At 30.0% G+C, this 14775-nt stretch overlaps 5 protein-coding genes across 16 annotated transcripts; 2 read left to right on the forward strand and 3 right to left on the reverse strand.

Annotated features, from left to right (window-relative positions):
* Positions 1–292: 292 nt before the first annotated feature.
* Positions 293–3842, forward strand: LOC103569353 (RRP15-like protein). 5 transcript variants are annotated; one of them, XM_008546636.3, is made up of 4 exons: positions 293–307; positions 392–448; positions 1051–1462; positions 1533–1757. In XM_008546636.3, exons 3-4 carry the CDS (start codon positions 1059–1061, stop codon positions 1699–1701), a joined length of 573 nt encoding a protein of 190 aa, XP_008544858.1. In that variant the 5' UTR covers positions 293–307; positions 392–448; positions 1051–1058; the 3' UTR covers positions 1702–1757. The 5 variants fall into 5 exon arrangements, with proteins under 5 accessions (XP_008544858.1, XP_008544850.1, XP_053594802.1 ...); XM_053738827.1 differs by lacking the exons at positions 293–307; positions 392–448 and adding exons at positions 527–718; positions 3784–3842 and having other exon boundaries at positions 1533–1713; XM_053738828.1 differs by lacking the exons at positions 293–307; positions 392–448 and adding exons at positions 527–718; positions 2082–2098 and having other exon boundaries at positions 1533–1713.
* Positions 2082–6142, reverse strand: LOC103569345 (putative uncharacterized protein DDB_G0267716). Of its 5 annotated transcripts, none has more exons than XM_053738796.1 (5): positions 5953–6142; positions 4686–5881; positions 3735–4070; positions 2949–3186; positions 2082–2870 (listed from the first exon to the last, which is right to left on the reverse strand). In XM_053738796.1, the coding sequence occupies exons 2-5, from the start codon at positions 4726–4728 to the stop codon at positions 2096–2098; spliced, it is 1392 nt and encodes a 463-aa protein (XP_053594771.1). In that variant the 5' UTR covers positions 4729–5881; positions 5953–6142; the 3' UTR covers positions 2082–2095. The 5 variants fall into 5 exon arrangements, with proteins under 5 accessions (XP_053594771.1, XP_053594786.1, XP_053594774.1 ...); XM_053738811.1 differs by having other exon boundaries at positions 4686–4761; positions 5335–6142; XM_053738799.1 differs by having other exon boundaries at positions 4686–4919; positions 5335–6142.
* Positions 6143–6215: 73 nt separating this feature from the next.
* On the reverse strand, positions 6216–8064 carry LOC103569337 (lysophospholipase-like protein 1). The gene is made up of 4 exons (XM_008546594.2): positions 7837–8064; positions 7631–7755; positions 7298–7558; positions 6216–6846 (listed from the first exon to the last, which is right to left on the reverse strand). Exons 1-4 carry the CDS (start codon positions 7925–7927, stop codon positions 6628–6630), a joined length of 696 nt encoding a protein of 231 aa, XP_008544816.1. The 5' UTR covers positions 7928–8064; the 3' UTR covers positions 6216–6627.
* A 487-nt stretch (positions 8065–8551) lies between these two features.
* Positions 8552–10287, forward strand: LOC103569329 (uncharacterized). Its single transcript, XM_008546582.1, has 6 exons — positions 8552–8773; positions 8840–8878; positions 8954–9169; positions 9486–9521; positions 9615–9818; positions 10148–10287. The coding sequence occupies exons 1-6, from the start codon at positions 8723–8725 to the stop codon at positions 10202–10204; spliced, it is 603 nt and encodes a 200-aa protein (XP_008544804.1). The 5' UTR covers positions 8552–8722; the 3' UTR covers positions 10205–10287.
* A 283-nt stretch (positions 10288–10570) lies between these two features.
* On the reverse strand, positions 10571–14100 carry LOC103569315 (very-long-chain 3-oxoacyl-CoA reductase). 4 transcript variants are annotated; one of them, XM_053737708.1, is made up of 6 exons: positions 13371–14100; positions 12858–12893; positions 12393–12768; positions 11990–12333; positions 11038–11311; positions 10571–10785 (listed from the first exon to the last, which is right to left on the reverse strand). In XM_053737708.1, the coding sequence occupies exons 3-6, from the start codon at positions 12765–12767 to the stop codon at positions 10759–10761; spliced, it is 1020 nt and encodes a 339-aa protein (XP_053593683.1). In that variant the 5' UTR covers position 12768; positions 12858–12893; positions 13371–14100; the 3' UTR covers positions 10571–10758. The 4 variants fall into 4 exon arrangements, with proteins under 4 accessions (XP_053593683.1, XP_008544781.1, XP_008544791.1 ...); XM_008546559.3 differs by lacking the exon at positions 12858–12893; XM_008546569.3 differs by lacking the exon at positions 13371–14100 and having other exon boundaries at positions 12393–12788; positions 12858–13098.
* Positions 14101–14775: the final 675 nt, after the last annotated feature.

A 14775-nucleotide genomic window follows, 5' to 3' on the forward strand; every position in this document is an offset into this window, starting at 1 on the left:
CTCACAAGTAAATCCGTAAAATTACCGCGCATTTTATTCGCCGTACATTTGAATTTCTAAACAAAAAATTATTTATGCTTAGTAATAAAAGTAGTTTCCGATAAATATTTTGTTATTTTTAAACTTTTCCATGTCTTAGTAGCCAAATTAAATTTCTAAGATAAGTCTGCAGGAATGGGTATAAAGTTAGCATGTAAATATATACACTTGTTATTACGTACATCATTATAATTTTTTAAATATTCTTTATGAATTTTGTAATTATATATTTCAACAAATTGATGTTTACTTTCTGTTACATCATGTGGTAAATTTCTATTACAAATTTATAAATATACCTATTATATACTTATATTTTACGTGATAAATGTTTTGATAATTGTTATTTAAGAATAGCGGGAGAATTTGAAAAATTAGAAAATCTCGCCACCATAAACAAATATTGTAGGTAAGCTGATGGCCTGTTGAACTACTAATTTAATTTAATTATGAATTAAAATTTTCCCGGGTATCTTGCATGCACCCCAGTGCGCCGAGTTGAGAATCCGAACAGACCATGACTTAACCTAAAATTTAAATTAGTTTATTTTTATTTACTTTCACCAGCTCTCACGTGGTTGTGATTATATTTTGCAATTGAAAATAGTATATAATTGTTTTTATTATAAAATTTGATTTAAAAATAATTATTTAAATTAAAAATTAAAATCATTCAACTGTAAGTATTACAACCTGTTGATTTAATTATTAAGAATTTAAATAACCTCGAATTTTTTAATGATAAAAGTAGCAATCAGTCAAAAAATTTATTCATTTTTAAAAAACAAAGTAAATACTGACAGGTAAAAATTTAAAAAATACGCGGGAAGAATTTTCAAAAATTATCGTGTGTATTTTTTAAAAATTTTTCTGATAACTGGATGATTAAAAACACTAGCTGTCAAATGTTGGCTACTTGCAGCATCGTCTAATTTTATATATTTATATAATTTATAAAGCCCAGTAATTAATAAAATATAAATATTAATTAGCAAAAAAAATTATTCAAAGATCCAACAATGAGCGTTGAAGAAATGAGCCCAGAAAATTCCTCCGATGACAGCGAGCGTGAAGATTCTGAAATGGACGACAGTGAGACTGAAACAAAGGAGTCAGGTTCAAAGTTCAACGGAAACCCAGCCTTGGCTGATGTCTTCCGGAAAATATTGAAAACAAATAAACCCAAGAAGAAGAAAACTCTGGTGTTGTCTCGTGCAAAAAAACTAAACGAGATAAAACCAAAAGAATCTGAGGCTGATGCTGATGCTGGTGCCGATGCTAAGGCTGATGACAAAAGCGAAGTAAAAAAATTCACAGAAGATCCAGAAAAGAAAGAAAAAAAATCTAAACATCTTTCTCTCAGAGTTAAGCCATCAGTACTAAGTCGCGGGCGCGAAAGGACTTTGCAGAAGATCGCCACCAAGTAATTATTAATATTTATTTAAATTACTAAAGTAATGAGTGCCTAATTATTAAAATAAATAATTTTACAGAGGTGTAGTTCAGTTATTTAATATCGTGTACAAACAGCAAATGGAAATAGAACAAAAGCTAGAAGATGCTGGTCCACTGATGCGTAAACAAGAAAAAGTCCTCGAGAGTATTGATAAAAATACATTTTTAGACCATCTAATGGGTGGTACTAAAAGTATAACGACTTAATCACCAGCGCATGTAAATATTCAATGACTTATTTATAATAAAATTTATTTTAATTATTTACCAAAAAAAAAAAAATTTCTAAACTTGATATTTAATTATCATACACTCAAGGATTTACCTGAAGATCGTAACGTTTTTCGCTTTTTTTCAATGAAAAAAATTTAGCAATTTGACTGCTGAAAGGTGACTTAGGGGTAATTTTCAGCTGTCTTACTAGAACTTATACGAAAAATTTCAGTAGTCTAGACTCAGAGAATTTTTTACTTCACAATTTTTCCGATCTTCAGGTACATGAAGCTTCTAAAATGTTACAGACAGCGTTGCTATCAAAAGCAATATTTATTATCATACATTACAATTATCATTATTATTTATTACAGTTTATAATTACAAATCACACGCGGCTTTCACGAATATCAGCAAGTGTTACAAAATTATTATTCTCTTCGTCCATATCAATATCACGGTGTCTATCACGTCTCTGATTAGCTCTGGCTCCATGCTCAGGATGATTGCGTGCATTTGGATTAACGTTATCACTAATTACATTGACAACTTGATTAGAATTAGGATTAGAATTAGAGTTAGAATTAGAATTAATTAAATTGTCTACTCCACTAGCGCTGGTTTCACCAGCTCGCCTCTCAGTAGCATTGACATCAACGACCGCAGTCTGCGGTTGAGTGTCAACAGTCTCACTGGACAATGCGACATTTAAATTGCTTAAATTATTAGTATCACTGAAGTGTCTGTGCAATTCTTCATTTGAAATAAATCCTCGTGATGCGTTTTGACGGTAGAGATTTCCATTGGTCATTACGTAAAAATTTCTATTATTGGTCGGGTTATTATTATTATTTATGTTTCCATTTTGTTGATTGTTACTATTAATGTTACTGTTTATCGTGTAAATATTATTTAGTTCGTTTTCAATGTAAAAACTGTCGGTCGTTGTTCCGGGTTGATTGTGCCTTGAATTATTATTATTCGTAAGATTACGGGAATAATTTTGACTTGAAAATGACGTTATCGTTGCGTACGGATGATAAGTCACAGTGTTCATTGGATTCGTTATGATATGTGAGCAATTATCAAGACTACGCATTTCTATTTCTTCTTTGTCGTTGCAGTAATCTTGCAAATCTATTTCGTAAGGCAGATTCGCAAATCTGTTGGCAGTTTAAATCTTTTTAGTATGATTTATATTATAGAAGATATTGAAATTGTTTATTATTATTTTAAAATACCTGTGTAGAATAATGTCTGAGTATGATGGCGGCATGTCGCCTTCCTCTTTACCGTAAATACTTTCATATGTCGGCGGTGGAAAACATCCGACAGATCCAATGCTGTCTTTACTCGGTGTCTCGGCATCCATTTCTAACATACTGCCTTGACTATTATGTGACAAATGATGACGATTTACGTATCGTGAGTTACGTTGTGCTCTTAATACATTTTCACCCAATTCCACTAGGTCTAGGCCTGAAAAAAAAATTTACATTATTTTGAAATTACAATAAATTATAGACTGTTGATTACAAAAAAAAATTAATCCAAATCTGTTTTTTTTTTAAGTCTAAAAATCAAATTTTTTTTTTAATTTAAAATTAATTTTTTTGGAGTTTATTTACAGAATGAAAAATTAATTAGGTTTTTTTTTGAAAAATTTTTGTCTATTGATTAATCAAATTTTTGGTTCTAGTCCAAATCTTGATTGGATGGTAGTCAGAGTATTGAATTTTCTATGAAATTTTTCGGCTACAATAATAATAATATACTGTAAAAACCGGAAGTGAATTTGGGGTGATTATTAATTTTATTAAAATCCGAATTTACTTCGATTCGGAGTTTTAATATTAAAATAAATTCTCTTTAGAAATTAATTTTACTCCGAACCGGAGTTTGAATATTAAAATCAACTCCCTTGAAGTGAATTTCACACTGAAGGGATCAAATAAATAGACAGTCGCTCCGCATGGACTCCAGATTTAATTCGCATTAATAATAATGATAATAATAATAAATTTTACCAGTAGTATCAGCTTGAAATTGACTAAAAATATTTCCATCAACAACCAGCATTCTACCGTGAGGTAATAAAATAATTGTCGGAGTAGCAACCATCGCCTGATCACTGTTGCCAAACCGCGGGTCAAGCTCCGGATCCTCCAGTCGACAGCAGCAGTGCCTGCGACAGAGAGATCGGCAAAAAGGCGCGCCCCAGCAGCAGTACGCAAATATAAAGCAGAGAACGGCCAACATCACCAGCAAAGCTGCAACACCCTGACCTTGTTGTGCTGCAGCAAGTCCAGAACCACTTGCCACTCCGACCCCAAGACCAAATCCCGTGTCACCGGTCATTTCTCCTTTAATTACAAAAAAATTTATCAGCTATTGCGCCATTCAGTCTTTGATTCTCTAATTCTTTTCCTTAAATAAATTAAGGAGTTACTTAATAAAATGACGTTATACAAGACATCATAATAATTTACGTAATAATTATCACATAAATTGTTATTCAACGGATATTTTCACTGGTCAACGCTTCAAAAGTCCTTCACTTTCTTTTCCACATGCGTCACATACTTTTTAAATCAATGTGCGAATGTAAATATTTGTGTTTGCTTTTGAAATCACATGGATGTTAATCCACCAGAGAAAGTTTTATTTTTTTTTCCTCCAATAAATTTTTTTTTTTTTTTATATTTTAAATAAATTTAATTGAAAATCTCAATAATCCCGAAGTTAATAAATTAGGAATTTTTTGATTTTTTTTTCAACAAATCAATTGCAAAAAAAAAAAAAAAAAAAATGCACATGTAGAAAATTAAAAAAACTATCGGTGCAATTTTTCAAAATATTTTTTTTTCTATAACTTAACGTTTTAAAAAAAATTCAAAAATTATTAGACCTCGGCCACTTAATTCCGTATAATTTTAAAAACTAATTTAATTGTTAATTAATAATTAATAAAAACTTACGCTTTATTTTCGGGTACTGAAAATTATTTGACGGACGAGTCATTCAAAATATTTTTTTTTCACTCAGTTCATCTAACTACAAACAACATTAATTAATAAATCAATCAACTACCGTCCGTAATTTACTACAATAAATAAATTAAACCAACAGTTAAACTGATAATGAGTTAAATATCCAGATTTGAAAATAAATATAATTCGTAACAAAAGCAATAGATTGTCTCGTCAATTCAACTGGAATAAGAGTAATTTTTTATCACATCATTACTCAATACAATTAAATTAAATACAATATAAATTTATTGTTGCTCAATAAAATATAACATTTATCACTTTGTTCACTTTTGAATATCACAGATTATCTATTTAATCATAATAACAATAATATTAACAAATTTATAGCAATTTAAAAATATTCCGCGCGTTAGTTGAGTTTATTTGATCCATTTTTAACACATACTCTATATTGATTTTCCTCGTCAACGAATAAATTTAAAAGATAAACGTACAGTATTAACTGTTTAGTTATTTTAAGACTGACATTTAATAAACTCCAAGTTAAAAATTTATTTTATTTATTAATAATTATTTTTCTTCACTAAAATTAAATGAAATTACTGAGATAAAAGTAATTAAAACCATAACATACAAAGTTGTTTACGGTAGTTTGAGTCTCTCGGTACAAAGAAAATATGAGTGAGTAACGCGGAATCGCGGATATGAGTAAATTTAAATTTATCACATATCATATTTTGGAGCTTCATAACTTGTTTGAACAAACAGTTGTTTATTTTAAAGTAAAGTTAAGTTTACGTGTGAAGTTTGAGTATGCGAAGTTAAATTTATGAATGAAAACTTGACTTGGACGAAGGATTGAGTCTTATAATACGAGATCAAAACTAATGTCGACTGCGAGGGCGCGATAAAGATAAAAAAGTGAAAGGCAGCCCCCACGTAGAGCACGAGCCCCCACGAGGATGTGTGTCGGGGGTGTGTAGACCAACTGCGCCAATGCGCAACGCCAACTACGTAATAATTTTGTCTGGGGTCGTCTTACTTTTACCCTGTCGTACCCTGGCCTGTGAATTTTTTTTAGCGTGACCTCTCTTGTTGTTGGGAAAACGTTAATTTTTCCCAAGACATAAATCTGAAGAAAGACGGATGGGAGTAACAGCCACAGATTGATCGCCATCGTCCTGGCGAACGACAAAAGTTCAAATTAAATTGATTAAAAGGACTTGAGCTGGTTTATTATATATGTATATACTTATATATATGCAGGTATATTAGAGAACTGACGTCATTGTTTTACGCGATAGATTTCGAGTCACGATCACGGTGAAGTTGGATCCCACACTTTCAAATAATTTAATTTTAAATTTACTTTAAATATTTAGTGCATGCTCTCGGTACCATTATCTAAATTAGTATTTTAATAAATTTTTTAATTAATCTTGGATTTGTTTTAGTTATTTAAATTCACTGGATGTTATTTTTTATTTTTGCTATTAATAGTTTGAAGATTTATTCTATAAATAATTAAATCTCTTGGTTCAAGGGCGAGACGGATTCAAAAATAATAAAAGTAAAAAATTTTTATGCAATTTTGACTATTGATTATTTTCATTATGCGGACATTTATGCAGCGAACAAAATATATTTAGAGTAGGGAACTTAATTATTATTTACAAGCTACCAATTATTGACACTGCTCTATTTAACTTTAAGTGCTCATATAAAATGCCCCAGATTTATTAATAAAAAACTATTTTACAAAATTAGTAAAAATTTATTATTGATCTTTAGTTTGATAAATAAATTTTAGGGTAGAATATTTATGTATCAATAATCGGGGGATTTATCTTACATATGTATACAGTAATTATAAAATATTTATTATTAATTCTAATAATAAATAATTAATTAAAAAATTAATGACAAATTATACATCAGGAATAATTTTTAAAATCCATTCTTTAAATTGTTCTATTTCAGATTTAACTATTTCGTGTTCAATATTAGGTATTGATATTAATTTACTATTGACATTTAATTTTTTTAAATTATCATGAGTTTTTTCTCCCCATGAAAAAGGCACAAGTGAATCATTGAGTCCATGAAATTGTAATAATGGAGGTGTTTTGATATTATTTTTCAAAGCCTGTAAAATAAATATATTAATTAAGTAATTAATCACCTGGTAAATAAATTTCTAAGTTCCCAAGTAGCACAGAGACTTCAAGATGTCTTTTATAAAAACAAGAATTTTTTTTTTGTTTAAAATTATAAATTAAAACGAAAAATTTTTATTTTCACTCCGTAATGAAAAATTTTTCTTATGCCAGAAATTTTTTTTTTCTGTGTCGGAGTCCATAGGAAATTTGTCGTCGTTTTTTCCATCGGAAATAAATCATTTCAATTAAAAAATCCTTAAAATGACTTATTTATAATTAAATTTTTGTCGTCACTTGTGTCAAGTCTTTGAACGCGACATAAATTTCAGTTTGTCGATATTTTAGTGTCTTATCAATAAGTCAAAAAACAGCTTCAACTTCTATCTTACAGATGTCACGAAGCCAATCGTGCTACTTGGGTTACCAGGTCAAAAATACCTCGTAAACTAGTGAGTTTTCATTAAGAAATGATGACATAGCAACACAACCAGCTAGCGATGGCCGGTAATTATACGCCAGGTACATCGCCAAGGCACCACCCATCGAAAATCCGCTCACGACAATCCTGCTCTCCGGGATACCGTTTTTTATTTCATCATTTATCAGCTCTGATGTTGCTTTAGCTATCGCATCAATTGATTCGTTATTTTCGGGCGCTTTAATATTCACTCCGTTACGATCGAACCAGACATTACTCAGCTAAAAATAATTTGAATTTAACCTTTTTCTATTTTTATTTTATATTTTTTAATAGTATTAACAAACGATCACCATTCCTCCTAATGGTGTGTAAGGTTGAGCTGGTGCAGTTGGGTAAATAATTTTGATATGAGGAAATTTGAATTCGTCCCTAGTCAATATGTCTATCCACTCCTTTATATCCTTCCCAGTACTCCCTAAAGTAAAATAATTTATTGATATTAATAAAGTATATACATATTAATTAAAAAATAAAATTGGTTTAATTAAATAATTACCAGAGCCATGGAAAATAAATAAACTGGCAGTATGTTTTTTTGTTGGCTGTACATTTATTATTCTAGGAGTTCTCAATATACCAGAAGCCATTTTTTTATATAATTAATTTAATTACTTAATTTATAAAAGACAAAAAAAATAAATAATCTTTTCATTAATATTTTATTTATATTTTTATTGCCAGAAACAAAGTTCAGACTTTTTTTTTTGTATGAAACATTTTACCATTTGGATGCTAATTTAGAAATTTATTTTACCGGCTGTCGAATAAAAAATTCGGAATTTAAATTTAAATATAATTACAAGTAATTAATTATTTATGAATTTTTTGTTTAATTAAAAAATCTTTAAATATTTATAGGATCTAATTATTATTTAAAAAAAAAGGATCACAGTACAAATATGTCCGTATTAGTTATTAATTTTATTGCATGAGTAAATAATTTTTATTTCAAATTCAAATTCCAAAAAATTAGTAATTGAAACATCTAATTACTCGAAAATTACCATAGTTATGTAAAAAAAATATGCACTAATTTAAATACATTTTAATTACTCCAAATAATGATCCATAATTTGTTACATAATTATATATATTAAATAATTAAATCTAGAAACTAGATAATTAAGGTAATTATTTATATATATTTAACAAAAAAAAATATTATTGTATTCGTTACAATATATAAGAATAATAAATTATCATTTCCTGAATCTAAAAATAGCAAATTTTGATGAAAATCTTTTGCCGACATTCAGAAACACCCGATTATCTTCACGTTACATTTTAATTGGACTTGTAGCTTCATATAAAATGACAAGTCCAGGTCAAAAAAACCACAGTAAGTCTAGAGGGACCAGAATCTTCATTTTTGTGTCACGAAAATGCATTCCACAACTATGTCGGTGCTATTTATCATTTTGTGCAGTGGACTGGTAGGATTCTTATCAATAGACTTCAACTTGTAGATATTTTTATATTTTAATATCGAATTTTTTTAGCTTATCGATGCTCAGTACACGGAATCTGTTTTGCACCGGGTAAGAAAAGTTTTATTGATTGATTATTAAATAAACTATTTATTTAATTTACTAATTAGTTTATTTATTTACTAGATAACTCGCCAAGCGTCTGATATGAATCGCAAAGGACCTGGTATGGATCAAGGAATGTCGGCTATGAAAAATATGAGCGAAAATGGGATGGGTCATGGAAGGGATATGGCATCAAAAGCTCATGAAATGGGCAAGAAAATCCATGATAAAATAAAAGACATGAAAGGTTACTTTAACAGAAGTCGTCGTGCTGTCCCTTCTTTTATTGAAATCCAGGTTAAATTTTTTTATTTCATTTATTTTTTGTATTTCATATATATTTATATTTTTTTGGTATCGCGACTAATTACCTGGTGGTAAAATTACCGGTCGACTGAATAACCGTAAATATAAATTACAGATTTATTGTAAGTGACATTACATAAACGATAATTGTAAATTTTGAAACTTTAATTTCTAAATAAATTCAAATTTTTTAATTTTCGCGCGAAAAACACAAAAGTGGTAAATTTACTCTTATGTCACTCGGTTAATTTAGTCACGGTTATTTTATTTTCCCCGGTCAAATGTTACAAAACTTAATATTTTCTAGTCTGTCAATGCTCGGTCTCAAGTGGAATTACACCGCGTAAGTTTTATTATTCATTTATTCATTATTACAATCAGCTGCCCCGTTATTTAAACCAAATTTACTTAATAAATAAATAAATTAATTAATTAGATGACCCGACAATTACCTGGTTTTGACCAAGCAGCGTCCGCTATAAATAAAGTAGCTGAAGGTTTTATGAATGCTGGAAAAGAAATATTTGCAAAAGCTCCTGAAATGGCGGAAAAGTTCTATAAACAGGTACAAGAAATGGCAGGGAAATTTATGACGCCTTCTAGCAGACGTCGTCGTGATGCTTCATCTTCAATGAAAAAAGTGAATATTTATAAAAATACTTATTTTTATTACCCTGTCGACGAAACTTGAAACAGGAAATTGAGTTGTTAAATTATTAGTATGCCGCACTGCAAAAAATATCATACATTTAGAACTTATTGATAAATTGAAGTGAAAATTCGAGCTATTTGTCTAAAGTAGGAATTGTATTAGAGAATGAAAAATTTGAAAGGCTCACAATAATAATTATAGTACCGTATGATCATTTTTTGGTGACTCAATTTCTTGTTTCAGTTTTGGCCGACAGCATAATAAAATTTCGTAAATTTGTAATAAATCTATAAGTTAAAAAATATCTGATATTTCAGGCCTACGGTAACGAAAAAGCTCCTTGTTTTTCTAAGGCTACTACAGGTAAAATCTAACACACTTGTCATACAAAAAATGCTCATTTGGTATTAAAAAATGTAATGATTTAATTAAAATAAATATCTGTTGTTGACCATCAGCTGTCATTAATTTTTTCCTCGGCTTTGATCATGATTTATTATAACTATCGATCTATAATTATCTTCCATTATTAATTTACCTTCGTAACATAATACTTAATAAAATTAAAACCTGCCATATCGTATCGTGTCTTCCACTAGATAAAAAAAATTATAATATAAACCGTCTGTATTAATTAATTTATATAAACAAACCAGTTTTGCAAAGCGGTAAATAAATTTCCTTGTTCTTTAAATATTATTATTATTACTATCAACTAACAATTAAAATAAGAACAATAGTTATGTAACAGTGTAAAAAATATTTATATTAATTGATGAATGAAACAATGTATTGAAAAAAAATAATAAATTCAAATAAGCAAATCAATGACGTATGATTTTATGCATTATACATATGAAGCTAATGAATAATATAGCACGTCGTCGACCTTTGGCACTATTATGTATGAATATTCAATGATATATGTTCACTCGCCTGCATTTAATACGACACACTGCAACAAAGTACAAAAAAAAATAAAAATCAGCTAAAAAATAATCGGGTTAGTTAAGTAGCAAGTTGTAAGTAGCGATAAGTAATAAGTTATAAATTATTAATGACAATGATAAGTGATTAAGTATTAAATAAAGATGGTAAAGTTTGCTAAAAAAACGAACCCATACAACTATATAACAAGATATATTTTATTAATAGTAAAAGTTAATAGTAAAACAGAAAAAAACGAATGATTAAAATATCACTCAACCGGAATTTCTCGTCTGGATGGTAAATCAGTTATATGTTCGTGTGTACTGGAGTCTTGTTCCTGTTTTTTTTTCTTCAATGCGCGACCGCGAACATTTAACATTGTCCTTGACACCAGCCAAATTGCACCTTTCTCACAAACACATCGCAAGGCATTTATTGTTCCAATAATTAAACAATGAGGCGGATATCCCGTCGTTCTTGACTCTATTCCGACTGTTTTTAAACAGGCTTCGACGAATTTTTCGGGGGTCGGTGCCATCCATGTCGCTTTTCTGTTGACAATTTAAATTATCAATTAGTAAATTACACACCTAGGGAGAAAAGTAGGACATTCTGACACGCGTAGACAGGTGAGGGTGAAAAATACGCGAATTAGGACGTCCTACCTTCTTCTGGTGTGTACAATTTTTCACCAGATCTGCAGCTGAAAATTTAAATTAATGCCTCTGTGCTAATTTTTTTTATAAAAGAAAAGAGCTTTCTTCCCTTTAAACAGGGCAGAATTTAAACTTTCGATGCAGGTATGGTGGAAAATAATTTAAACTGCGACTATAAGGATAAATTATTCTTGTTTGAAATGCTATTAGGCCTCGGGCAATCCCATATCCCGCCAATTTAGTCGAATTCAAATTAAATTAAAAATTTTTTAAACCAAATTAAATTCAAAGCTCGGCTGAGACGAATCTCAGAACCGAAAGACTTTGTGTGAAAAATTATTTCAGCTCCACTGGGATTTGAACCTAAATCTGACCAGAGATCGAGTTCAAGAGAACATGGTCCGGTTTTGCAATGGTACCATAGCATAGCAGTAAAATAATTTCTCCGTGTAATTATCGTCTGCAGTAAAATAACCGATCGGAAAAATAACCGCAGGTATAAATTGCCCAGCGGTTATTTTTCCTGGGTAAAATATTACATAACAAAATAATAAAAAAAAATATCTGACATACTTTATCTTGGACATTTTAGTAGCAACTGGACCCGGAAGAACACACTGGATCGTAACATTACGCGGCGCGGCTTCGACCGCCAAATCGGCACTTAATTTATCAACAAACGCTTTACTTGCTGCATAAACAGACAAATAAGGACTCGGAATAGCTGCTGCAGTAGAACTTATATTTATAATTACACCTTTACGGCGTTCCATCATGCCCGGAAGTACCGCTCGGGCAATAGCGGTAGTCGCCGCCACATTTAATTGTAAAATGTTTGTTATAGTTTCTTCCGTAATATTTGTAAATAATTCCGGATGGTCGTAACTCATTCCCGCATTATTTACCAGCACTCCTACCTGTAAAAAAAAATTTCTTTTATATTCATATGTAAATTTTAACATTTACAAAAAATTACCTCAAGGCCTTCGATTAATTTTGTGATTTTTGTGTACACAGCCTGGCCTTCAGTAAGATCGGCTTCGAGAATCCGCGTTTCCACCCCATAACTCGTGCGGATTTCTTTAGCAACGTCTTCTAATTTAGCTTGTGTTCTCGATATCAAGACAATGTCCAGTCCTTTAGCTGCTAGTGCTTGTGCGTAAGCTTTACCAAGTCCGTCAGTCGCACCAGTAATTACTGCCCATTTTCCTTGAGTCGCAACGTTTATTCCGCGGCCAAGACTCGGTGCTATTATTTTTTTCCAGGTAAACACTGATAGCCGAAGTAATATACGTAATCCTACTGCGGCTAGTGCCACTAATGCCAGTTTTTCCCAGCAGGTCAATGCCATCCTATTAAATATAATTAAATACTTAATAATAAATTAATTATTTAATAAATAATCCAATAAGTAAATTTAAAAAAATAAATATTTAAACACCTGGTTAAATTGATCTACTACCGTAGAACTTTGATACTGTAATGATAACGGTGCTGTACTTTTAACGTGATTTGATGTTTATTAATAAACTCCCACCACAATTTAATGTATAATTTAAATATTAACATTCAGTTTCTATTCGTATAATCAGCGGAAGGGTTTTATTGTTTTATGAAAGAATCAATTGTTATAAATGAATGATAAGTAGTCAGCGGTCACAATACAAGACCAATATATATGCATAAAATATATAATATATAAATGTACTATTATTTCTTAAATAAAAATTTTGTAATTACACTCATTAATGCGTTACAATAAAAAAAGAAATTTAAATTTAATTTTAGTTGTGTAATTTTATTATTTAATCTAAATATATATAAATTATATAACAATAGTCTTATCATTGAAGTAAATATAAAATCGTGCGTTACATAAACGAAAAATTAATTTTTAATCGAGGCTGATAAAAAATTTAATTATCTAATAATGATTTATTTATTTAATATTTACCTTTTAGAGCAGATTCATTGATAAAAAAAAACTTATTCAAATTATTGATTAAATATTATCACAGCATATTTGTAACATAATTTAAAATAAATATTTAAAGTTTACAGAATAAATTTAAAAACATTTAAATTGAATGAGGAAGACTATGGTCAACTAGGAAATAAACAGAGCTAGACTGTCAATACAACGTTTTCACTACTCGTGGACGAGGTGGATAAGGTAAGTGGAGTTGGCGGTTCGCGCGCGCGCAATGTCATGGCCAGAGACTACGAGCAGTAGACCTCCGCGGGAATGAAACCCCACCAGGGATCGCGGTATCAGCGACTAAAAACTATCTCTATACAATTTCTCTCCGTTATACCTCGCACTTTCTTTCTTTCTCTTGTAATCAGTACTATACCGAGTACAGTACTCCCAGTGCTTGCTCCTCTCCATTCACCGATCATACCAACTTCCTCTACCTCTACCTCTACCTTTACTTCCATATCCACCATCAACTTTTACCTCTACCTCATACTTCTATGCCGCTCTTTCTTTGGCACACTTATGATATTGCTTTGGGCATAAACATCCGAACTAGGTTGTTTGATACCCGCTTTTTGCTTCACTTTAAGCTCCATACTAGCATATACATACTCATATATATTTATGTATTTAGCTCATTATCTACTTTTAATTATACTTGATAAGATACTAAAATTAATAATGATAAAAAAATTAGTTTTTATTTAATATAAATTTAGTAATAAAATAAAACTTTTCATTTCTTTATAATACTATTTTATTTATTGTCAATAAAATATAAATTTTATTATAATTTATTGATGGTAAAAATATTGTATAGGTACAGAGTATTAATGATATCTTCCGGCAGTATGAGTGGTTAAATGTATAAAATGATTGTCGCTTTCTCCACAACATGAAACCAGATATTCCGTTACACGTTTTTATGTTTGCGTTATAATATATTATACCGATCGAATGAGGAAACGAGAGCGTGAATACCAAAGACCGTCACTGACTTTTATTTTAAAATTCACACTAACAGATATCGCGAATATTTAAATTAAAGTATATTGTAGACTAGAAAGCCTGTTACCGCAGCAACAAAATTAATAATTAAATGTTTAATTTTTATTTTTTTTAAATCAAGAGAGAAATGATATACCCGACTTTCACTACATTAAATAAAAATAACGATAATGATCTGTAGTGAGTAGTAAATAGTTAATATAATAATAAGTAATTTATTGGTGGGCGGAATTTAGAGTAGAGTCCGTTGAATATTCATCGATAACATTATCGCTGTCGTCATCATAAGAGTCTTCTTCCGCGGCCTTTTTCCTTTCTTCGCACTCTTCCTTGAGCAGCTGTTCGTTATTCTTTGCGACTTCAATGAGGACTC

This window comes from Microplitis demolitor, chromosome 1, assembly GCF_026212275.2.
Source record: "Microplitis demolitor isolate Queensland-Clemson2020A chromosome 1, iyMicDemo2.1a, whole genome shotgun sequence".
In the NCBI taxonomy this organism is placed as follows: domain Eukaryota; kingdom Metazoa; phylum Arthropoda; class Insecta; order Hymenoptera; family Braconidae; genus Microplitis; species Microplitis demolitor.